Source organism: Genypterus blacodes, unplaced genomic scaffold (assembly GCF_046128005.1).
Source record: "Genypterus blacodes isolate CSIRO-AG114 ecotype Tasmania unplaced genomic scaffold, CSIRO-AGI_Gbla_v1 ptg000017l_1, whole genome shotgun sequence".
Lineage (NCBI taxonomy): Eukaryota > Metazoa > Chordata > Actinopteri > Ophidiiformes > Ophidiidae > Genypterus > Genypterus blacodes.
This window is the reverse complement of record NW_027466831.1, coordinates 743,065-768,175: the sequence shown is the minus strand read 5'-3', so window position 1 is coordinate 768,175 and position 25,111 is coordinate 743,065. Positions and strand designations below refer to the sequence as shown.

At 41.1% G+C, this 25,111-nt stretch overlaps 2 protein-coding genes across 2 annotated transcripts in view; both read left to right on the top strand.

The window, feature by feature from the left end:
- The first annotated feature begins 5,984 nt into the window (after nt 1-5,984).
- Nucleotides 5,985-7,967, top strand: LOC142991138 (uncharacterized). Its single transcript, XM_076141157.1, has 6 exons — nt 5,985-6,133; nt 6,263-6,411; nt 6,534-6,610; nt 6,695-6,784; nt 7,134-7,232; nt 7,779-7,967. The coding sequence occupies exons 1-6, from the start codon at nt 6,023-6,025 to the stop codon at nt 7,925-7,927; spliced, it is 675 nt and encodes a 224-aa protein (XP_075997272.1). The 5' UTR covers nt 5,985-6,022; the 3' UTR covers nt 7,928-7,967.
- A 772-nt stretch (nt 7,968-8,739) lies between these two features.
- The window catches only part of slc12a5a (solute carrier family 12 member 5a), a 108,266-nt gene continuing 91,894 nt past the window's right edge, over nt 8,740-25,111 (top strand). Inside the window, exon 1 of the mRNA XM_076141158.1 lies at nt 8,740-9,184. Coding sequence (XP_075997273.1) covers nt 9,013-9,184 — 172 coding nt within the window. The 5' untranslated portion in view covers nt 8,740-9,012. The remainder of the gene's footprint in view (nt 9,185-25,111) is intronic.

Here is a 25,111-nt window from a genome sequence, read left to right as displayed (position 1 = left end):
GCTCCCAGTGATGTCCTGCATGTCTGCACCGAGTGTCACCCTGGCATAGGTGAAAAGCACTTCATAGGAGCAGTAGTAGAAAAGGCCGACCCAGGCTGCTGGTAGGAGAACAGCTGCTAACACTGAGTTTAGGAGGTAGCCAAGAGCGCCCAGAGCAAGTGTGATGCCAATGTGACCAGGGCAGCTGATGGCTCTGTGGAAACATGGGCCAATGTGTTCCAGTGTGCTGTCATTGAACAGGGTCCACACTGAGGCCCATTCCATTGTTTATCTAATCGAAGCTGCGCGTAAAATGAGGAGTAAAATGAAGTTACCTCAGATTAAGTAACTTCAGACTTCAGTAACTTCAATTTAAGATCACTATGTAAAAGCCCCCAAATGTATGTTGCCTCAGAAAAGTGATACACTAAACAACACATTTCTTTTATCATTATAAACATAAATGAACAACTACAAATAAACATAGTCAAACTGTACAAAGCACATGGCCACAGTTCACATTTCTCATACTAGTGCAAAGTGAAAACAGGTACATAAAGCTTCTCTGCACCCGGCACTTACTCTTCACTCATCCGTGCTGTTCTTATCAATAGAACATTCCAATGCCAGTTATCCCTTGAAGTCATCAAATGACTTTTAGGAGACATCGACTTTTTCACTTGACATTGACACAGCATTTTTATTCTCCCCTGATGTATGTTTAACTCTAGATTTGTTTGGCTTCAAAAAACTTCAAAAATATATCCCCTGAGGTAATTTCCCTAGAATTCAGATATTTTGTCACACATGTAGTAGTTATGTACTTACACATTTAACATTAACACTTTATTCCTCCGCTGTGACACATTTAGGTTGCTTTTAACTACACAGTATACACTTATTACAGACACACCCTGCTGCTTTATTCACAGGCAATGGGCACACTACCATCATGCTCCACCTGTGTGACACAACCTACATGCTATAGCTAGAATGAGTCAAGCCACACGCATAAATAGATGACCTGAATTTACCCCGTAAAATGCCTGTTCACACAGATATTTTACCATTAAGTGTGTTCCCTGAGACACAAAAACATGTAAACAGCCAACAACCCAACTACTGTTCTTAAATGTATTAAAAAAAACAAAAAACAAAAACAAATATGAATAAAACAAACACGAATAAAACAAACTCAATGCTACTGGCTTCACGCCCAAAGTGTAATGAAGGAGCCACCAGTGAAACACAACTACAGGATCCTTAATTCCAAAGCAATCAAACACAATTTTACATCTGTATACCTGTCGGGTCTGTCTCTGTCGTTGCTCTCTGTCTTGTGTACTTCCCTCCGCCTTGGGTTTCTGTCTGTGTCTCTCTCCCTGTGCTTGTAGTTCCTGGTTGGGCATGTTTACCCGGTTCCTGTTCCTGTCACCTTATCGACAAATATGTCTCATCAGCCATAGACTGTTCATCAGCTGCCTGCAAACACTGCCATAAATGGAGATAAGAAACTGGCAACAAACATCACCAGTCAGCAAGTCGAAGACTTTGGTTCGGCGCCAGTACACTTCGTTACTTGTGATGAGGATGTAAATGATATTGAGCCGACAGAGCTGCTGTGCAGGAATATGAACTCTGATGGGTCAAACAGAACAGAACTTCTCCAATTCACATTGAACAAAAATAACACCATTTTTAAAAAGCTTTTCTTTATTGTTGGTCTGTTATTTCATAAATGTAACAAAACATGGTATTATTGTAATGGAAATGCAAAGATAAAGTACCAAATAATCACGTACAGGGCACTGCAGGATAGTCACGTGGTAAAACATAATTGAATGCTCATTTACAGTGATTAGTAATATTGATCGGCTAATTTAGACTTAAAGGCTGCTACCTTCATTATGAGGCTGAAATAAGTGTTGCAGCTTCAGACAGATGGCTATTTTGGTAGAAAAGGTTGCTGACCCCTGTGATAAACTGATGACAATAGAAGTGTAGTCTCTACTAAACACTGTGAACTTTTCAGACCTGTATGTGTTTTTCCATTAATAAAACCTCCACCTTGGCTATGTACTCCTCCCAAAATGGACATGCTCTGTTGGTGTGCGAGAGGATGTGAGTGAACCCCAACTTCTTATAGAAGGATATAGCAGCAGTACGAGAACATCAGTCTCCAGCACCACCTTGGAGAAGCCTGGCTCCTTGCAGAAGTCCATCACAGTCTGAAACATCTTGGTGCCCAGGCCCCTCTGTCGGAATAATGGTGAGACGTTCATCCTTTGAAGTTCCCTGTACCTTTCCGCACCATTGTGTTTGCCCTGTATAGCCGCAATGCCAATGATCCTGGATCTTCCACATACCTCAGCCTCAATCACCCTTTTAACTACACAGTATACACTTATTACAGACACAACCTGCTGCTTTATTCACAGGCAATGGGCACACTGCCATCACGCTCCACCTGTGTGACACAACCTACTGAACATGCTAGAATCGAGTCAAGCCACACACATAAATAGATGACCTGAACACGATGCTACTGGCTTCACGCATTACACAAGTGTAATGAAGGAGCCACCAGTGAAACACAACTACAGGATCCTTAATTCCAAAGCAATCAAACACAATTTTACCAAACATCTGTATACCTGTTGGGTCTGTCTCTGTCGTTGCTCTCTGTCTTGTGTACTTGTGCGATTCCCTCCGCCTTGGGTTCCTGTCTGTGTCTCTCTCCCTGTGCTTGTAGTTCCTGGTTGGGCAGGTTAGACAAGTACAGGACCCAGAACACATCCCTATCAAACATTTCTAAACCAATCCAATGGATTACCGACATCAACCAATAATTAAACTTAACTTGCAGGCACCTCATTCAAAAGTCCATGAGTGTATGGGGTGCGTGTATGTGTATGCAAGCGCTTGGGTCTTCTGAGTTCATTCAGTACCCGGGTACAGCAACAGGCTGGTAGTTCAAGGGCTGTACTGGAGTCGTCCTTGCACTTGTTTCTTGCAGTTCTATATGGAACACTTGCAGGTACCACCAGTACATGGTGTTACTTGGTCTCATATCCTGGTTTCTTCTCTCTTAAAGTGGAGTTTTTCTTTGCCACTGCTTGCTCAAGGGGGAATGTTGGGTTTCTTTCTTTAAATGCTCTGTATGTAAAGTGCGTCAAGATAACCTTTTTTGTGATTTGGCACTATTCAAATAAAGTTGAAAAATTTAATTGAATTGGGTGCCTGTGTGCCTCACACTCAACTTGGGCAGACATGTGTTTGGGTATGTTGATCCTTTCCTTCTTTGTCTTAACAACTGTTGAAGAGTGCGTGGCTCCTTTAAGAGGAGGGACGCAGGTGTCGTGGCTCAGTGTGTATGTGTGTGTGGACCGAGTGAGAGAGCCTGGAGTTACGTAGAGTATGGCGGGAGCATTGAGTGTTGCGGATACGGGTTGTGTAGAAAAACATAAATGTACAGTGTGCCAGAGACCAGGTAATACAACCTTCACTGCATCACCCAGCATTACAGTAGCGTCTGAATGCTTCAACTCACTGTCTATAATGAGTTCAATGACATTGGAGCCAACAATCGGTTGAACAAGCTTACTACCCTTTATTATATTATTATAAATATAACTTTGCGTCCGTATTGCCTCGCTCAGCAGAATTCATGTCAGTACATTACTGACATGAGCATGCTTGTTTGGTTTCTTTGGGGCGGCAGTGGCTCAGTCCATAGGGGATTCAGCTTGGGAACCGGAGGGTCGCCGGTTCGAGTCCCGTATGGACCAAGAAAGTGGACTGACAGCTGGAGAGTTGCCAGTTTGCCTCCAGGGCACTGCCGAGGTGCCCTTGAGCAAGGCACTGAACCCTTAACACCCCCTCTGTGATGCATGTGTTTGTGTGTGTGTGATATGAGGGGGTGCAAGATAAATTTCAATTGCATGCGATTTGCTGGGAATTGCATGCAAAATGACGATTAATAAAGAATCTTAAATCTTACACAAAACATATTTGTTCCATCCTATCATTAACTATTCCCCATTCCTCCTCGATATTTATTTGGACAAATAAATATAGCAAATTACTTCAGTCTCTACTGATGTGTAATTGTAGGGCAACAACCCACATCAAAATAACAAGTTGTTCGACTAAATAGTGCATGAGCTTTGATCATACTGCAACATTTTAACTTTCAAGTGCACAACATTTTAGCAACACATTTATAAAAACACATATCAAGTTTCAAGTTTCAAGTTAATTTGTCATTTGCACAGTAAAACACAGGGTACTGTAAATTGAAATTCTTTGTGACGTGACAACAACAGCAGCATATTGAAATTGAATTGAATTTAGTGCTATTGTGCAATTTGTGCTAACATTAAAGAAAATGGAATAAAAGTGCAGACCAGACTCAATAACGACAGAATAAAATATATATATATATATATATATATATATATATATATATATATATATATATATACTATTACAAATAAATAAATCTAAAGTGGCATGAGTGCCACTGATAACAGTCAAAGTCACTGGTTAAGGAATTAAAGATATTGGCATTGAAAACACATTCATGGAGCTCAAGCGTGCCTTCTAACATGTGGCGGGAGTGCAAACCTTGAAACAACACGACTGGCAACACTGTAAATACAACTGTCCAATTTTCTTTATATTCAAATTGTAAAAATGCTTTCATTCAAACTTTGTATTAAGTAACATGACATATTTCTCACAAACCGTTACTAACCTGCAAAGCAGATAAAACAAGTGAGACTGGAACTTCGACTGCGTCCGTATTGCTTCGCCTCGCTAAGCAGAATGAGGGAAATCAATACAGGTATGTTTGAGCCGTAAAATGACCACAAACAGACTTCCTGCCAGCAGTCGCTCAACTAGTGCAAGTGTAGTGAATATATGGCAGGTATGGTGTGTCCCAATTCTCAGCTGTCCCCTCCTTATGCTTATAAAGAACTTTTATACTTTTATCTGTAAATTTTATTTCCATAAATGCATATTAAATTAACCCCAAAGGCTGAATATTCTTATGACTATTTTGAACGTATGAATTACCACAAAACCTCCCTCCTGTCATCTCAACTGAGTTTTCTCTGTTAACCCAAACCTCCCTTCAATGCCTCGCCCTTTTAATCCAACAGTTTGTTTGACAACCAAACATGACTTACCGGAATTGATAATATTCAAGGTTCTGGTTAGTCTTGTGCCAGTTCTGGGTGAGTGGGTGGTTGAGCTGTAGAAAAAATAGGGCATTAGTAGACAGACAGTTCAGTGATCACCTCAACATGCTGAATGATGACGAAGACCTGTGTCCAAGGGTTTTGATCTTAGTCTGCAGTTTGGCATAACAATCAATGTGAGCGGGCAAGGGCTCATCCATGGTGTACAAAGCAGATACCAAGCAGTGTGTATGGGGTCTGGTGGGTTAGCGGTTTGCTGATGTCAACTGTGTGAACAGAGTAGCCTATGGTGGTGGTGGGTGGTGGGTCATGTTTCAGAGTGACACTGCACGGCCCCATGTTGCAAGGATCTGCAGAACATTCCTTGTAGTTTAAAATGTCAACAGTATCCAACAACCTCATGCAGCTAATGAAGAGGTGTTGGAGAATATTCCACTGGCTGCAATCAATCAGCAATTTGATCATGAGGTGGTAACATAAGATACAGATCAGTGCTCAGTTCATTTCATGCAATCTTCTTTTTGGGGGGACGTGACTAACATATACACATATGAATAGATAAGTGCTAAATGAATCTATTTCAGTGTTGCGTTTATATTATTCAGTACATATTCTCTGCATATTGACAGGATCACTGTATTCCAAAGTCGAAAGCCCTATGCAAACTTTACTCAATGGGTCCAAAACATGTTTGTTTTACATCAAACTTAATGGTCAACAGCTGGAATTGTGTTGCCTCTGGTGTGGGTGGATGGTTGAGCTGCTGAAATAATTGGTCAGTGATCTGTATAAATTCAGACTGGAATGAGATAGTGATTAGCCCAACATACTGAGCCACCATGAAGACTTTGTGCGTTGCCATTGTTGCTTTCAGTCTCATCACAGTGTGCCAGATGGCACCGATGAACACTTGTGAGCAACTTATGAAACCAGTCGACAAAGGTCCAGATGTAAGTCTGTGCATATACTACTCTCTTGTGTCCAGACTTTTCAAATTTTTGTATTTGGAATGAACTGAAATGGTGTATGCTAATTTGTAGTGCAGCCAAAACCCTCAAAAATTATTCTATCATTTCCAGATATCTGGGACCTGGTACTTGACAGCAGTTGCGTCAGACAGCTGTCTTCTCAAAGTTGGTTTGGCTCAGTTGTTAATGTCAAGTCTTGCATTTGAAATAAGCGCAACAGACAAACCAAACAGCTACATGGCCAACATGACCCTTAGACTGTAAGTAGGCTTCGATTTTACTTGCAATGATGGATATTTTGTTGAAGTACAACCTACAAAGCAAGATGGTGCATAAAGTTATACTACATACACCCATTACCATACTGTATACTTTTGTGTAGCTTTGGATACTGCTACAATGACAATGCAAAGGAGGCAGTTTTCTATAACGGTACTGTTATATCAGCCGATGGTGAAGGTAAGGACTGATAAAATACTAATGTGCATTTCTAATCAAGTGTTTGAGTGTTTTTCTGTCTAACTATTGTCTCATTACCATCAGATAGTGACAGTTTGCTTTCAACTGGATGTCGGGACTGCATGGTCATCAGAGAACATGTGACTGACGTAGTGTCAATCATAACACTGATGAGTAAGGATACCAAAAAGAAAAGATACCAATAAGTCAATTATTACAATGCTTAACTCCCTAAAGCCAGACTAGACATCCTTAACAATAATTGATCAATCAAAACATTGTTTCATTTTTTATGGTGAGTTTGTGACAGCTGGATTATACTGAAGTAGTGTATACTAATCGTTTGCCACAGTCTTAGTTTTAATGAATGTGTCAGTGTACAGAATATAGATATACAAATATAAAATATAATTTGTGATCTTACAGTGGTGACAGATGAATAGATACATCATGTAGGGATCTTCATCGACAGAAACAGAAAGACTTTCATTAATTGCACACGGTAAATGTGTTACTTCAACAGGTCGGAGAAAGAACATAACTGCTGCAGAGCTGGAGGAGTTTGACAAACAGGCAGAATGTTTTGGAATGTCAAAACCTCAGACCATTGGCACAGATAACGGTGAGACTATTCAGCAGATCCACCAAAGGAGGCTCCTTTTTGATAGGACTCATGATCAAAGCAGCAAAAGTACAGAGATAACCTAACATGAATGTTTGCCCTGTTCCATCTGTGTGTGCCAGTCAGTTCAATTCCAGGACTTTGACACAGCCACAAACAAATGGAATGGAAATGATTAGCTACACCATTATTTGACAAGCCGGAACATCTGCAATAAGGAAATATGTAATTGCAGTCAGTATAATCAAAAAATACTTGTGATTTGTGATTTTCAGAAAAAAACATATTCCTTATATTGACTAAGAAACGTGGCTATCTTGAAAACAGTTTAGAGGATACTAAACTCAGATACAGAATATTCAGTATAGAAAATAAGTACCAGAGAAGAGAAAACACACTTAACAAGATGCTTTGTAACGATAAGTCATCTTCAGAGCCACAGATGTTGTAATAATAGAATGCCTGTTGTGTTCACAAGAAAAAGCTATTCAATCTTAATGTTTTTTTGTATTCTTACCTTTCCTGCCTTTCTGCTCCCATGTACAGATGAAACCTGCAAACCTTCCACAGATGAAACTTCCATAGTTGCTGATCTGTTTGATATAATAGGTTATCTGGTCGAAAGATACAGTGAGATTATCAGCACATATACCAAATGTATTCTGCGAACAGGTTGTCCCAAGCAACTTCAATAGCTGGCAAGCGAATGCCAATAAACTGCGTGGTTAAACCTTAGACTCTCAGTTCAATTATTTTCAAGCATCCACCTACATGCCAGTGTTGCTGAGTCACAAATAATATGCTGATTTCGTCTCATTCATTGTCTGCATTTAGTGTCTTACTACAAAATGAGATTGATTGACTATAGAGATTATAATTGTGTCAAATGTACTGTCTAAAAACTAAAACAACCGGGTTTGGTATGATGTTTGCACTTTTACTGTGTTAAACAAAGTGGTCACACACACATCTAACAGGGAAACAATATATCTTACATCCTATCCTGCCAATAGAGTTTTGAAGGTAAAAGTGGTCATCATTAGATAAATTAGTTGCTAATGTATTTGTTTTAATACCGGAAATGGAATGGAACATCAAAATATCTAAATAAAATTTGGTCTGATCAGACCTTAAGCAGATCAACAAATCTTTTATTGGAAGGTTATTTTTGTTTGCTCAGATGTCAAGTGTAAACACATTCACATGCAAAACCTGAGTGCCTAATTGCATTTCCCAAATACACTCAATCCGTCCACTCTAAAAGGTTGATCTTGTTTAATCACTTTTTTCTAAGCTACATACTGACTACATACTGTGCCGTAGCTTCAGAGAGGATCTTCAGCCTATTAGTCGCTAAGCAACTAGAAAAAATAAATTAGGTTTCTTTGCTTTAAATGCTTAAATTGGTTGAGACAAACTAAAAACATCGATACGCAATAGGTATACATGCATTTTGCATTCGTTAAATCTTTAAAATATTAAACATTTTCTCGCTATGTGGCGTCAGTTACATATCGGCGTTAGGACCCAGATTTGCAACAGCTAGCAGACACCGGTTGATGAGATGGTCCACTCGGTATCACACATCTAATTACCGGACAAATGCGGACGGTCGCCCGGTGACAGCGTGTATGGGAGCAAACTTGCAGCACGGTGCAGGCACACATCTAAACAGAGAACTGTGAACTTGCTCCACGGTCGCTATCCACCCTCGTGATCCCGCAACCGTGCGTGGCCAAGACCGCCGCCGCCGCCGCCGCTTGTCTCACCGGCGACAACCATGAGCCAGAGGTTCACCGTCTCCAAGAGCGACGGCGACCGGCGCGCCTCAGACATCCAGGGGGAAGTGAACCAGCTGTTTGAGGGGGACGAGCCTGCGACCACCAGCGACGCCGACGCGGAGGGTGCCGCCGCCGCCGCAGCCGATAGCGAGGCGGTGTTGGTGCTCAAAGGTACGCAGACGCTCCGCCGCTTTCCCAGACGCTTCTCGTTAGCTACAGGCTACATGCTAACAACGCTGATGCTTTGTGACAGCAATGTGTATGCCTGGACAGATGTGTGTGTGTGTGTGTGTGTGTGTGTGTGTGTGTGTGTGTGTGTGTGTGTGTGTGTGTGTGTGTGTGTGTGTGTGACGTGAATCTTTAATGGACACACACACACACACACACACACACACACACACACATACATACATACATACATACATACATACATACATACATACATACATACATACATACATACATACATACGTGATAACGCAGGCAGTGCCATGCATACAACTGCGCAACAATAATGAACTCGCCTGCGTGATCAGTTGTATATTGACATGGAAACCGAAGTGAATTATAAATGTATAACTTATATATATATGTATATTGCTGTCTTGTATCTATTCGTCTTATGTCCCGCTTATGTGGCCTGATCCAGACATGCTGCTTCCACTGTTGCATACACGTGTTTCTTTATACCCATATCAACAGTAAAATGTTCTGATTGGACACAAAGTACTTGACCAGCAGGTGGTAGTTTTTAGTGTGTCTTTTGAAGTAAATGTGAAAAGTCTGGTATCTTAAGTGTAATGTATAATGAGGCAAGAGCATTTCTGTGAAGGAGGGAATATAATCATTGGTAGAAAATAAGTCAGTAGAATCTCTTCAATCAATGTATTTCCCATCAACATCACCTGTCAGAAATAATCAAGCTCATTCGATTGATTATCTCCATCACATTCAGTAGAGCAGGACATATAATCCTGGCTGAAGTTCCCTTAGGAGCAGGAGTGGCAGCATTTACAATTACTAATGATTAGCAGTGGAGAGGATGGAATCACTCAGGCTGAGGCAAGAGCTAATAAAGATTTGTCTGCAAATGGATCCATAAATTCATAGTCTGCGCAAACCTATGATGGCTGCTACTTTAGTGACATTTCAGATGAATCAGCCCCGCTCAGCAGATTCCCATCACCGCCTTCATTGTGCCTGTACATTAGTCTTTCCTTGACATCTTTGCTTTTCTTTGTTAGTGCCACTACTGTGTCCAGCGTTTTATACACCTTATTGAGAGATTGCAGATTTCAGGATTCGGGCTTCCATAGGAATAGATGGTTGGCAGAGGAGGTATACTTTGCAAAATAGGCTGCATTCCTTTATTCTTTGCACCACATAACCTTTCTAATGTATATAATTGGGCTTTCTTTTCTCTCTCTTTTCTCCTATAATTGTTTACTTTGTGAACATTACAGATATTGTGACATACATTCATTTATTTTTGTACTGTTGTTGGTTGGCTGTTGGAATGACCAGTGGTAAAGGAACTGATTCATAGTTCAGCAAGGGGTTTATCCTGTTGATTGTTGTGGTTCACTGTGTGTGTGTTTGTGTGTGTGTGTGTGTGTAATTTGTTTGGTCATGCTGAAGCAGGGAGGATGCTGCAGGGAAACGGTGCTGATAGATCGGCACTATTAAAGCAGCTGGCCACTGGGGTGAAGAATAGTAACTGGTCATTACCGGTCAGGCCTCCAATTCGTTTTCACACATGGCTACAGAATCCTCCACAGGGTCAATACGTTCCACCATCAGATTCTGTGCAGGTGAATTAGCATTTCACATACCTCCTTTAGTATTTATCCACCTTTACTTTGGGGAACAAATGCCCTTGTGTGAATCAATCATTCTACCGGACAGAAATATAATCTAAATAGATGTATGTGATAGGCTGTGTGTTGGTAGGAACAAATATTCTAGTCTTCTTGTGTTGCCCTGCAGTGAAGGGGAGCTCTTTCTCGAAGGACTTCCCTTCATGTGCAGCGTGCTCATGCTCAGATGCAGCCCTGTGAACAAATCACTCCATCCACTATGCCGGTTGCCATAGTGACACACTACATTTTCACCAGAGTTGTTTCACAAATGGACTTGCAGTGGGGAGAAAACACTTCATAACAAGTGCCGTTATGAAATCAATCTCTCGTTTTGGGTGGTGTGATATTTTATCCATTACTGATTTGGTCACTGTAGCTTGGAAAACATGACATTTTCTACATGCAAATGTACTAAATTAGGTGTGAGACTGATTATGTAAGCTCAGTATTACAACGCTGTCCTGTTAATTTAATCAAAGTGATGATGAATTGATTTGGCATTCCTATGACTTGATTAGAACCGTATCATTGTTTGTTGTGTGATTTGTTTCGGTGTGTTTGGGCTTTTGTGTATGTGAATACAAGCCCAAGTCTGTCAATGTAATTATCCTGTTGTTGGCATTTTCCCTCCTTTCTGCAATTCTTTTACTGTGTGCTGAAACCGCCTTCAGTTTTGTTCTTATTTTAGCAGGCTGACCATCTAAATTATCTCCCCCTTAGCTTAGACTGGTGATCCTGTTTCTATCGATCCAGAAGCAGGTGTTGGCTCAGTCACTTTAGCCAGCCAGTGTGCTGATGGTGATGATGGCTGCAGGAAGACGTGGCTGCTGTTGGCCTGCTGGGTGCCCTTGACCTTGCAGGGGTATAGAGGGATACTGTATGTTTTCATGAGATTGGCTGGGCTCAGCGTGACAGGCTGCAGATGGGCTCAGTGTTTCTCGCTTCATAGTTGCCAAAGCACTGGGGGCTTTCAAGACCTTACGTCAGCTGTCAAACTCATATTTAAGCTTTGTCATTATATATAAAGTTTGAAATTTCTTCTCTCCAAATTTAAGTGTTTTAAAAAGGTTACACAAACAGCTTAGAAATACGTACACGTATGTATTTGACATAAAACACTGTCTTGGTTCAAGAGTACAGGCCAACTTGGCATTTAATCGATATTGTTTAATCTGGTATACTGACTTTGCCACTCACTCTATTCCAGTCTTGTTGTGTATTCTAAACCTTTGTACTGTGGAATTAGATCATAACAAGAGTGTGCAATTACAAATGTTCCCTCATCCACAGCTAATTTAAACAGAGCTTTACTCTGCGTTCAGCTTGTTGTGTTGTCATCTTTCATGCTGGCCTGTCTTCATCAAAATCAAGAATGGAGCACAGCAGACCTGGACTGCATGACAAGCAGTGTGTGTTTCCATTACGACAGGGACACTGTTGTGGTTGTTGTTGTTGTTGTTGTTGTTAGTAGTAGCAGTAGTAGTATTTGCCCAAACATAGACTTAAACTTTTATCCAGCAGTGGCCCATTGTAATTGTGCCCCTATGACAAAGAGGTTGACTGTGTGTGTGTGTGTGTGTGTGTGTGTGTGTGTGTGTGTGTGTGTGTGTGTGTTTTCTGGGATGAATATGAAATAAACCATGAGAACGTCTTGGTATAGTATGTGACAGCGCAACTATGGATATGGGTCACACTAGTTTGTAGCATATGTGTGTATCCAGATAAACAAGCTCACCCATTGTGGAAAAATGAATCAACGAGTTATATACAGTAATAACATTGATAGGCAATCTTAAATGAAAGAGAAATCAGTTATAATCTCTGAACCTCATAGAAGTGAGATGTGTGACTACATTCCTGCTTCCTATGTCCACACACATCACAGCTGGGTGCGGCAGGGAATGTTCTTTGTGGATTTCACTTTTACAGGAGAAAAGGTTTAATGAATATGGACTGGCCAACTGGTATTACATCTGTATTGGACCAGAAAGTCTGATTGTTTTGTATAATGATGTATTGTTGTTCATTCAGTTACAGTATAGAAAAGGCTCCTGATCACGTGATTGGATTCCACCTTCCCGCTCGCTTCTCTTGCTCCTTTATCATTGTCTAACATCCGTTAACCTTCCACTTACCCTTCTCCGTCTTTCCATCTGCCCGCCTTCTACAGTAATGTCATTGAACGGCTGCATTTTGCTCCCCCGGATAGGGCATTGATTTGTAATCTAGCTATCCATTAAATGCCATAGCGTCTCCACCATCACTCACACTGTTATTCCTTTTTCTGTCAAAGGGGAACCATCAATACATCTGAGATCAATACATCTCATAGAGCATTACCTATGTATGTCCAGGCCCTATTTTTCACAAGAGCAGTTTAAATTGAATAAATGATCGTAGGCTTTTATCCATTCAATTGTTTTATGGCAGCAGAGAAGTGTAGTGGCATTGCCCAGACACTAGAAGGCACACACAGACAATGATATGTGCAGCTGCAAAGTACTCAAAGCAGGCAGACGCATTTCAACAAAATATGAATGTTAGTATACAATAGATACTTTAGTCTGTCTTGGAAGATGTGATACAGGTATATTTCTGTCATGGGTTCTCTCACCCTCTGGATTTGGGAGGTTGCATGTGAGAAATCAATGGTGCTGCAGTGATCCAGACACCTGCAGTTCCCGGCAGAAACAACAGGGGGCAGTGGCAATCTTTCCTTTTCATTGAGGCTCTCAGGAGTCGTAGTCCCTTCCGATATGATAAAAAAGACCGGGAACCCAGCGAATTACGTAACATTCCGTGTTGCGCGTGTGATAGAGGGCGTCGAGCATATAGTTAGTGTGTGCCCTTTCGTGTGAATACTGTGTGAGAGAACACATCGCAACAGGGGGAGTGGACCGCTCTCAGTCCCCGTGCAGTTATATAATCATGTCTGCAAATTGGTGGCGGGGGGGTGGGGGGTGTTGTGGGGGAGGTTTGTGTGTGTGTGTGTGTGCGTGTAATGGTTTAAAACCAATTGATAGAAAGTGACAAAATCCTCCTCACATGCAGGCAGGCAGGCTCCCAGGCAGACCCCAGTGACACTAATGCGGGACGAACGGGGGAGAGGGGAGGAGAGGAAGCATCAGCAGGCAGGGGAAGAATGTTCGCCTCCACCGCGCAACTCTGACAATGACACATCCATCACAGGCCGCACATCCAGTGACTCGTGCAACCACAAGTTGCTCTGCAGCACACAGCCCAGCCACCTCCTACGCTGGAGATTTCATTTGTATCAATATAGTCACTGATCATAAGGTTATACCCATTCAGGAGAAAAGCAACAACCTTGATAAAGCTCGTGTGACAAATGTTACCAAGCAAGCAATGAAAAAGCTGCAGCTCACGTGTGTTTTGCCTTCAGGTTGTTATTGAACCTGGTAAATACCGCATGATGTGCATGTCCTATAATGACTGTAAAGGTTTTAGTACTAGAGGATGGGGAACAGACAAATTCACATTACCTGGGTTGTTAAAACTTATTAACTGTTAATCTAATGATTAAGCCTGGGTATTGTTCCGACATTTTCAGCACCAGTATCAACACCAGATTGTTGACTTTCAATATATTTGTCTCCCGAATCTTAGTACAATGTGTTGAGTTTGTTGTAAGAGAAAATGTCTGCCAACGCAAGTAATGATGTTCAAAAACATCAGCGGGGAGGATTAACAGGGTTTTTTAGTAATTTGGTGGTGGACAGATTGGCAGGGTGATGTTCTGTATTTAGTTATTCTGTATTCATTCCCGAAGATGCCATCTGCCTCTGTCTCTCCTCTTATCTTTATCTTTGTGTGACTGTCTGTCTGACTGTCTGTGTGTGTGTTGCACGTTGCGTACGTCAGAGAGAGACTGTCTATCATGACGTTGCACTTAGTTTCATCATTCCGACTTAATTTCCACTCGAGGCTCACCACTAGGACCTGTGGGCAACCAAATCTCTGGGGCCTGTGCTGTGCTCATGTAACGGCTGCACTCAGAGGTGACAGTTTACTAAATGATAGTGTGTAGCAAAGTTTCCCGTCTTAAAAAATGTTGTTATACCAACTGAATTTCTGAGAAGTGGAGCAGTGGCTGGTTTTGTATTAGGCCAGTGTGATAATTTATTGGACATTGGCTGACACACTAAATCATTGCCACCAGAAAATAAGAGCTACTTGGTGCCCGGGCCACTTACATGATTTCGTTTGTGTTTGTGTTATTTTGGTCTGATTTGGAGAGCAGTATGTGCTCCATTTATAAAAGTAATGGAGGCAGAGACCAGCAGGCCAGAGATGCAGGTCATGGATCCCCATGGGGCTGGGCTGGTATTCAGGAATTACACCAGACCTTCCTGTCCCTCTGGACCACTGCTCATCTTTCTCTCTCCTTTTGCTTGGAAAGGGGCAATAATTCATGGTTGGGAGGTTGTTGGAGGGCTCTGTTAGGTAATTGCAAAGGTGAAGATATACGCTGACTTACCATTTTATCACAAAACATTGGACAGTCAGAATTTTAAATCATAAAAATGAAATGCATTTTACCACAGTCAGTTTCAGCTACAATAAATAGAAGATAAACTCAATTTCACGCCATAGGAGACTCCATGAGGGAATTGTTGCAATGTGAACCATCATAGGATCAATGGTTTCATTGTTTGTAAGAAGAGTGTGAGGCTGATGGGTGCCTCTGGCTTGTTACCAGGGTAATTATTATTATTTTTTGAACACTACTGCAATCGGTAAGATGTAGAGACATGGGCCCTGTCCCTTGTGTGTATGGGTGTCACTGGAGTCAGTTATTTCCACAGTCCAGAGGATCTGTCAGCTCGTTGCCCTCGGTTGAAAGTGCTTACACACTTAATCACCATTCCAGTACACGTCACTGCTGTGGCGCAATGTCAGAGGGTTACTGCAGAGCAGGCCTGGGTCAAGTAGCATGTCCAAACACTACATGCATTTAAGAGCTAGACAGTTATCCTTAGAGGAGGGTGAACATCATTAGACTGAAAGTAGATGTGTATGATTTTCTGACTGCGTACCTGACAGTCGTCCAATTTGTTTCTCCAAATAGCCTAAAACACAGACGTGTGTATTTGTAGCAATGTTTGGAACATTTCTGCTTCAATGGGCAGCTTCGTAATGTGATTAAACAGCTCTGATTACCCGATTGTTGCGGTGTGTGTTGTAGTGGTAATGAGTTTTGTGGTGAGCTGAACCTCAACACTGGGTCTCTCATAGTGTAGTGCAAGTCTGTGTTTAACACTGTAGGTTGATGAATGAACAATGATGATACAGGGACAAACTTTGGGATACAGGCATTAAATATTTGTCAGTGCAGAAACCAAAGCTGTGTTTAGTGATTCTGACCACTAGAGGATAGACAGAGTCCAAAGCAAACTCAGAGCAATGAGCCTGGAGCTTATCAAGGCTCTTGGGTAAGAAGCAAAACAATGACCTTATGTACACAGAAACAGAGTAACTTTGTCATGCATTTTTATTCCTCATTCTCACTGCCTGTTGTTCAATACTTGTTTCCTCTCACTTGCCAATACAAGTCCTCTGGAGATAATTATTGTGGTATTTTGCTGTGCTTAATACTTAAAAATGGTACTGGGCGTAATCTGTGACATCATCATCACATCACAGAGTTTCTGTTTGGTCTTCCATAACTTTAAGAACTCATTGATTTACTTTCTATTCTTAAGTTCCAAGTTTGTGTTTAATATCCACACTACTTATTCCAAAAATTACAACATTGTGTTTGATTTAGTGGCCTTTTATTTATTTATGTATTCATTTCATTCAAATTATGCCTAATGGAATTCCAATAGATGTGCGCAGACATGGTGTTATTCTGTATGCAGCACAACTCCAAACCAGTTGGCGAGATTGATCATTCAAGCCAATTAAGTCTTTACAGTGAAATTAAGTTTAATTTAAATGACGTAGTTATGGTAAATTCACCGGCTGGTAGCATGCTATTTTGCTGGATGTGATGGATAATTCATAATTCACCAAAAACATTATGTACCGTGTAGATGTGTAAGGAAACATCCTGTGCTCCATAAATGCAAACGCGTCTTGGAGGTTTTGCCCACATTTGCTTTATTCTCTTAAGAATTTGTTTCTCGGTGTCTAGTCTCGGTGTGCAGTGTCTGGTCTCGTCCCCAGCTGCTCTTTGTAAAATCCAGCATCTGAATTTGGGAAAACAATCAAATTAGATGACATGCTTTATTGGTTTGTATTAAAAGAATTAAATCAAAAGTTCTACGGTGACAGCTGTTATATTAGAGTCAGTACAATCACACATGGTTTTGCGCAACAGAACAAAAGAGGACAAAGTATTATCTTCATCTTCCTGTGTGGCAAATGCTGTTTTAATTATCTTGTCAAATAAAACTGTGACAACTCGAATTTAAAATAGTATGACGGTAGAAATGTACAATCCCAAGACAATTGCAGACCAAGCCAAGCAGCAACTACAAGATAAATGCTAATAGTACAACAACTTCCATGCTGCCTCACCTCATAAATGTCATATCTCAGCAAAGTCCTGACCTTGTAAGCCAATTCATCACCTTGGCAGGTTGTTAATGTAATTATGATATAATTATATGATATTTAATTACTACCACTTAACTACTTGCATTAGTACTGCATTGCAATGCTCACGTGTTTCAAAGTTATGCCGCAGCATGAAGAGGAATGTAGTGAAAATATGTCCTGCAACACCATCCATCCATCCATCCATCCATCCATAAATCCATCCATCCATCCATCCTTCTCTACAAGGCCATAGTAAGTTCATTTATCAGGACACACATGGCTGCTGTCCCCTGAGATTTGAGATTGGATTGAGTCATGGCAACCCGTTATTTCTGTCTCACCCACTTGCTTTTTTCTTTCCTTAGCCGCTGTGCCCCTTCTGTCTTTCTCTCCTGCTCTCTTTCTCTCCCTGTCTTTGTCACCTTCCCTTTTCATGTCTGTGACCTTCCTCATCCCTGCCTGCCAAAAGCTAAGAGCTTATGGAGTATTCAAAGAAAGTAGTTATGATCTTGCCTCGCTCTCTCTGCAGTCATTTGTTTTCTCACTGTGTGCCAGTTGTCTGCTGGGTAAACTGCAGACGCCACAGCTGTGCTGCGGGTTTGATCTATCTGTATCACTTGATGTGTTGGTAACACCTGCTTTCAGTCATTTTCTAAAACTATGATTCTCACACATAGCAGTTTTCCGGCCAACAGTCAAATTCCCTCTGTCATGACCCAACCCAACATTTTCTCTCTTTCTCTTTCTTTCTCTCTTTCTTTCTCTCTTTCTCTCTCTCCCTTTCTTTCTTTCTTTCTTTCTTTCTTTCTTTCTTTCTCTCTCTCTCTTTCTCTTTCTCTTTTTTTCTCTTTCTCTCTCTTTCTCTCTCTTTCCCTCTCTCTCTCTCTCTCTCTCTCTCTCTCTCTCTCTCTCTCTCTCTCTCTCCACTTTGCCTAACTGTCCTTCAGAATGGATGGCAAAAATCACCAATGTGTGAATGGTCTTTTGGTTGGCTTGCTTTGTTAATGGTGTGTAGAAAGGCTTTTCAGTACATTGCGCTCTCTGTCTCTCTCTCTCTCTCTCTTGCTCACTGGCTCGCTCGCTCTCTGTCAGGTTGTGTTTTACTCATAGCAGAAGGGATCAGAATTGTGTCTGTGAATAACAAGCTGAGAGCAAAAGTGAAATACTGCCATGTTGTATTTTAGCACTGTTAACCCCCAGTCAGCAGCACCAGCAAAAGATAGATGGAGGGCAAATGCATTTAATGCATCTCTCACTCTCTATCTCACTGTTGGCTCACAGACATTCTCTCTGTCTGTTTCTGTGCTATCCATCTTGATATCAAATTTCTAATAAAGCCCTTTTTTGTCAGTGCTGTTACCCCCTCTCTGTATTTTTGACTCACTATTTCCTCTTCTCTTTTTCTTTCTGTCTCTACCCACCCCCTCACTATTACACCCTCTCTCCCCTTGGTTTTGGTGCATTGCAGTGGCTCCACAACCACATTGGAGACACAACAGCCTTGGCAAACGAGGTCTCTCTCTTCCTATCACTTTCTCGCTGTCTCTCTCTTGCTCTCTCTCACAGACACTTGCACACATAGAGACAAACACTTTGTGTTTTCTCTTTTCTTTAGTGGTAGTTTTCTCTCATTGGGAGCTGGAGACAAAGCCTTGAGAATGAGCTGAATACTAGTCTCTACTATTTCCATATCAAAAAGCTACACAAGATTTGAAAAAAAATGCAGAGGCACAACGCTTTGCCCTAGTTCTGTTAGGAAGGCTCCCATATTTGCATATGCACACCAGTCTCAAGAAGCCTTCTGTTTTTCTAACCGATTGAAATGCAAAAAACTCAGTTTTTCTGATGGATTCTGATGTTGTTTCTGGGATATGAATACACTTTATTGATCTTGGGAGGACAGAGATTTTGTTTTTGCGTCATTGATCACACCTGGATAGACTGCTAGCCAGGGCGCTGTAGGAGGCGGTGGCATTGTGTTATTCCATCAAATCAGCACAGCCCCTTGTGTATCTGGCAACACTGATCCAACATAGATGTCATACTGGGCTCTTTTTCTCTGTCATGCTTTCACGGTTGGATACTCGCATAAACTCTCAAAATGATTTCAATACCACGTCTACGTCTGTATTATTCAAGATGTTTTCAGGTTAAGGTCTCAAATGAGTCAGAGTTTTATAGAAGTGAGTCACTGAAACACTTGTAGATGATGCAGCAATAGGCCATGTCAATGTCAGAAGCATTAAATAATTTATAACTTTTATCAGTTCCTGTAGGCAGCAAGTAAATTGCAGCAGCATGAATTGGTCTATGACTAAAAGCAGCTTGATGGACAGAATTACCAAAGCATCGTTTTCACAGGAGATTCTATGAACCAACAGTAGCTCGTTCAAGCAGAATCTGAGACTTTGTTACAGAAGTTGTCATGCTAAGCTAATTGTCCTAGTTTGGTGAGCTCATCCGGTTATCTTTTTTTTGTAAAATATGAATTTAAAACGTTGACAAAAAGAAAATCACTTCATCTTTTTGGAAAAAGGGATTTGTATTTATTTCATTCACTGAACCGGCTTTGCCCGAGGTCTCCTTTCATTAGAACAATGGACTATTTTCAGGACAGCAGCTCAGATCCACAGAATCACTAAGGTTTTAGTTTGGACCTATGATGGCAAAAATACTTGGCCAGAAAAAGTCAGCATGTTGTGTTGCAAACCTTAAGTTTTCAGTACAGGGGAATCGATGCTATAAGTAATCTTGTAAAAAGTAGAAAATTAAACTTTATATTTCCAAACCTCAGAGAATTGAGGTCTACAGCATCACAGTGAATATTAGATTGATCTATTGCCAAATACAGTAAAACCAGGCTACTATGTTTACAGCATAGCAGCTGCTGCTTCCTGAATACAGCAGGCATTCTAGTTTTTCAAATGTGACAAACTTTGTGTACAGTAGATCATCTGCTGTTTCCCAAATCAGGATGACTCAGCTGATGTCCAGCCTGCATGGAGAGAATCAATGCTGGCCACTTTGTTAACACACAGTAACCTACAAGCAGCAGCAGCAAAATCAGCAATGGCTTGCTTGAAGGTAGCACAGGTATAAGTTAACCACTTTGTTATGAACTGCTACAGGGATTGAGTACACTGCTCACACAATGGCTGTGGACTGGAAGAATAATATGACTGATCATGTGAACCTAACCCAAGCCTTGTCAGTGTTTAAGCCTCCTACATCCAGCATTCCAAAGCTATGGCCATCCAATTGCAGTTTGGAGCACCAGCATCCTCATTCAGAGAGGAGGATTCATAGTAGTGAAGTTGATATTGTGCATAGCTCTCGCATGTCTACATCAATGCCATCAAACAATGCCATGAGAGTCTACACAATCTTTACTTCATCTGTTTTAATGCATGAGACACCCTCCTAATTGCTCAGACTGGATTTAGTAATCACGACACCAAAACACAGTTGTTGACTCACTGTTACAACCCGCAAAGAACTTTTTTTAATGCACCTTTTCAGGTGGACCAAAAAGCCCCATGAAGACGGTGTAATATCTGGCTATAAATCAAAGGAATTAGTCAGTTTGTTTCTCACTTGCTTGAGGCATTTGCAATACATTAGACCCCCCCTGCCACTGAGGCATGCAGAAAAAGATGATGCCGGTGTGATCCAAGCTATTTCAGGCTAACACTCCCACACGAGAAAATCCAAAGCCACAGCCTGTGATTTAGAATTCCATGCATTCATTACATAATGCTTTTGTCTTTCATGCTTTAACTCCTCTCCAGGCTAGGGCATAGTTTATTAATGGAAAGGATTGCATGATGGGGGGAGGTTTGTGTGTGGATAAGTATGAGTAGGAGGAGATTGTGGGGATTCCGACGCTCTTGTCATGAGGAGCATGACAACATAGCCACTCACGTCTGTGAAAGGTCAGAGATCCTCTTCCCTGAAGACTTTTGATGACCTGTCACTTTGCATGGGTTACCCTCTTTCGAGATGACATATGTGACATGTTATGTGTTCTGACTGGAAAGCCCATCTGCACAAAGCGTTTCCAGATAGACCATCATAACCAAGAGGAGTTATTCACAATAGTAAATGACAATGTCTTGCTGTCATGGCGATTGTCCTTTTTCTTCTGTTGTGAATCATTCACAAGACATCATCATGTCATCATGTCTTATTCAAGTTGAAAATTAAATACAGAACACATTGTAGTACACTTTGTGCCATTTGTCTTTCTAGTTTAAAAGTGCAAAGTTGTGTTTTTAGAGTTAAGTTCTAGTTTCGTTTGGAGGCAGTCACACATATTTGTAGTGGTTTTGTGCTTGAGACAAAATGTCCTCGAAAGTAGCTAAAATCTGACCTGAGAATTAGGAATACTGTTGTTGCAATTCATGCTGTTTGTGTTTGTAATTTGACTGCTATACATTACAAGCCATCATTGATGCACAGTACCAGACTGGAGGTTCCAGTGCATTATTGGGGAATCTTATTTATAGATAGATAGATAGATAGATAGATAGATAGATAGAACAGCTGAGCAGTATGTCAATGCTAGCAATCGTACTAAAACATAATCATCATTTATGTGCCTAATATGATACTTGTTTCAGCACTGACAATAAATTGGATATAAGTATATACCCAATATACAGTATTTTCAATACAGAATAACGAATCCAGAGAATTAGAAAATAGTCATTCATAAACAAATGAGCAAGCAAGCATCAAGCACTTCTGGTTCAAATGAAGGCGAGCCCATGTGCCTGTCAGCTCCTTCAGTTGAAGCTGTGACCCTGTATCTCCTCCAGTCTCTCAGAAGGGCGAGCTTGTCTTGGCCTGCATTGGTTTTAATTAAAATAGATTTTGTCTCAAGCAAAGGAAGCTGCAGTTTTATATGGGCACTGTTACCAAGCCGCCTGCACATCTCACACTAGGATCTGAGTCTCCTAACTCTAGAAACCTATAGAAAACGTTGTTTCCCTTGTAAACTGGTTTAAAAAAATACATATATACCCACTGTATAACTGTAAAAATACAGACTCGTCTTTACTATTTCTATTTCACTTATGTCATAGTATACCTGGTATACTATACCATCTAATTAAGCTATTATTTCAGATGTAATGATTCCTTCACTCCTCTATGTGTCTTCCTTATCTTCCTCATTCTTCCTCCTCTCCAGATCGCTCTTCTTAGTCACTCTTTGTAGTGTCTTGTCTCTGTGTAGGTGTGTATCAGTGGAAAATAATTTGGATTATAGTAGTAGGAAAGCGTTGCAGTGCGTTAAGGCTTGTCCCTCTGCATTAGGCTCAGATTGAATACAATTGTCTGGGCTGTTTGTGTACACCTCTAAATGGATTGAACCACACCAATTGAACCCTAAACTGTTTTGTATTGAGTCGGACATGGAGGTGAGTGTATTTATCCCCTTTCCAGCGACATTGAAAAGAGGGCCACTTGGTTTTGCTCATACCCTGTATTACGGCTCGACTCTACAAACATCAATACTACGGGAGCCGCCACCAGAGCTTTGTGCCATTGATGTTGACGGTTTATCCCCAATGCATCGGTGAGCTCAACACAAACACGCTCTTTCTCCAAGGCTAAAGGTCTTGTCAGCTCTAATCTCCCGACATTGTCCTGCCATATGGATCGGGCTGTTGAATTCCAGTGGTCCCAATTGTGGTCAAGCATTTCGTCTTCCTGTTTCTGCGAGGGCTTTGGGCAGAAAAACAATGCCTGCACTGAAAGCCTCACTGGTCTTCCTGCTCGTTTTTTAGTTCTTCATTCAGCGGAGGAAACCTGCACAGCTGACTATTAGTGTACTGTATGTGCTTAGGATGCTGTGTAGTCAAGGAAACCATTCCTTGGAGTTGAGTGATGAAATGCCTGATTAATGTGCTAAATGGCAGTTTTTTGATATTTAAAAGGCTGAAAAAAAAAAGCTCCTGACGATTTCATTACTCATTCATTACTTAACAGGTTTCCAGTTGAGTTCCTTTCCTTCTGACTTTTGCCAGTCTGATTTCACTTCTCTTCGGCAGCAATTAAAATGTGGGAGATTTACAGCATGATTCATCACACTACTGTGATAGCTGGCTCAGTCATAGAGAGGCAGAACAGAAACTAGCCTACTCATGTCCTGTGTGTAGGATCCTGGCTCCAACGTCACATATGAAGTCTCTCCAAATCCACTGAGGTAGATTAATATCAGAAAAAATTATTTATTTTGCAAAAGACCTGATCCAAAATCACCACCAACTAAGGAGCAGCACCAGTCTAAAGGAATCACTGTCCCTCAGTTCCTTGAAGCTGAGTGGACCTATGGGGTCCCTTGAAATCCATCATTCAGTATTTGCATGTTGGAATAAAAATCAGTGTGTGATCTCGTCCTCAGGAACCAAATCTCAAACTACAGGTTTGTGCTCTCGGCAAGAATATAACATTTTGAAATTAAATCTTACATTGTACGTAATTGTTTCAGTTGTTTGTGTCGCAGGTGAACAGCACCGCAATGTCACGCCTCAGACCTTCCACTGGAACCTCCCCAGCCAGTGTTTATCAACCCCCAAACAAACACAAGGCAATTAATGAATTCATCTTGAGCCATGCTAATTAGGGAGCTGTTAAAATCTTTCTGGAGGTGCATTCATGTGCCTTGGACACCGGTCCACACACCTCAGAATCATTTGGTTTGTACTTCTCCCTGGTGAAGCTGTAAGAGGCTTAGGCTTGTGCCAAACATTGATTTGATATTCTCCACTGACACGTGCATGCTATGATGGTCATGCTTGTAATCCTGTTGTCTAAATATGCTTAGCTGTGAAAGCAGATTAAGACATGGTTGTGTTTTCTTGGATAAATATGTTCAGTTGTGTGATCTAAGCCAGAGCTTTGAAACATCTGCACACTTTGATTTGAGGCGATGTTCAGTCTGACAGCCATGCAGGTTTTCTCTGAATGGTAAATCTAAGCGTTGATCATCAGCAATGCCAGCAAGTGATGTGTGTTATAAGAAAAGATCATTTAATGCACAGCACATGACCATAGGTTTTACTTTATTGATACTGAATTTATTCGTATGAAAGTAACAAAGTCTCTGTAACCACAGATATCATACCACACAGCTTAGCATTCTGCCCGTGTCTTTCTGGATTTTTGTGGAAAACAATTCATTTCCTTTATTTGGCCAGGTTATCCTGATTGAGATCACAATCTAATTTACAACAATGATCTCGCCACGACGCACTGCAATCTTCAACATTTTGAACATGAATTAATGTATTTGTGAGGAGGGGAATCAGTTATGTGTCTTTACTGCTCCACCTTACAGCCTATTTAGTGTTGCTTGCCTTTCCTCTTCATCTCTCTGTGCTCCCTTCACAAATGAGGAAGTCATTTAGTGCATTTTCTTTCCTCCCTCCATAACCTGTAATCATACATTGTTGTAATGCTGCAGTGACGCACAACATAATGTCCACCAGTCACCTGGATAATTGGTGACAATGAATAACTGACATCACACCATTGAGTGCATATGGTGTAATCCTTAAGTGCATTATAGTCATCGTTACTCTCTTGTAGCTGGCAGCACCTTGGCGATGTGACCTGTATAGATATGATGCGGGCAGGTAGCCTATCATAGCTGCTGGTTGGTTAGCATCAT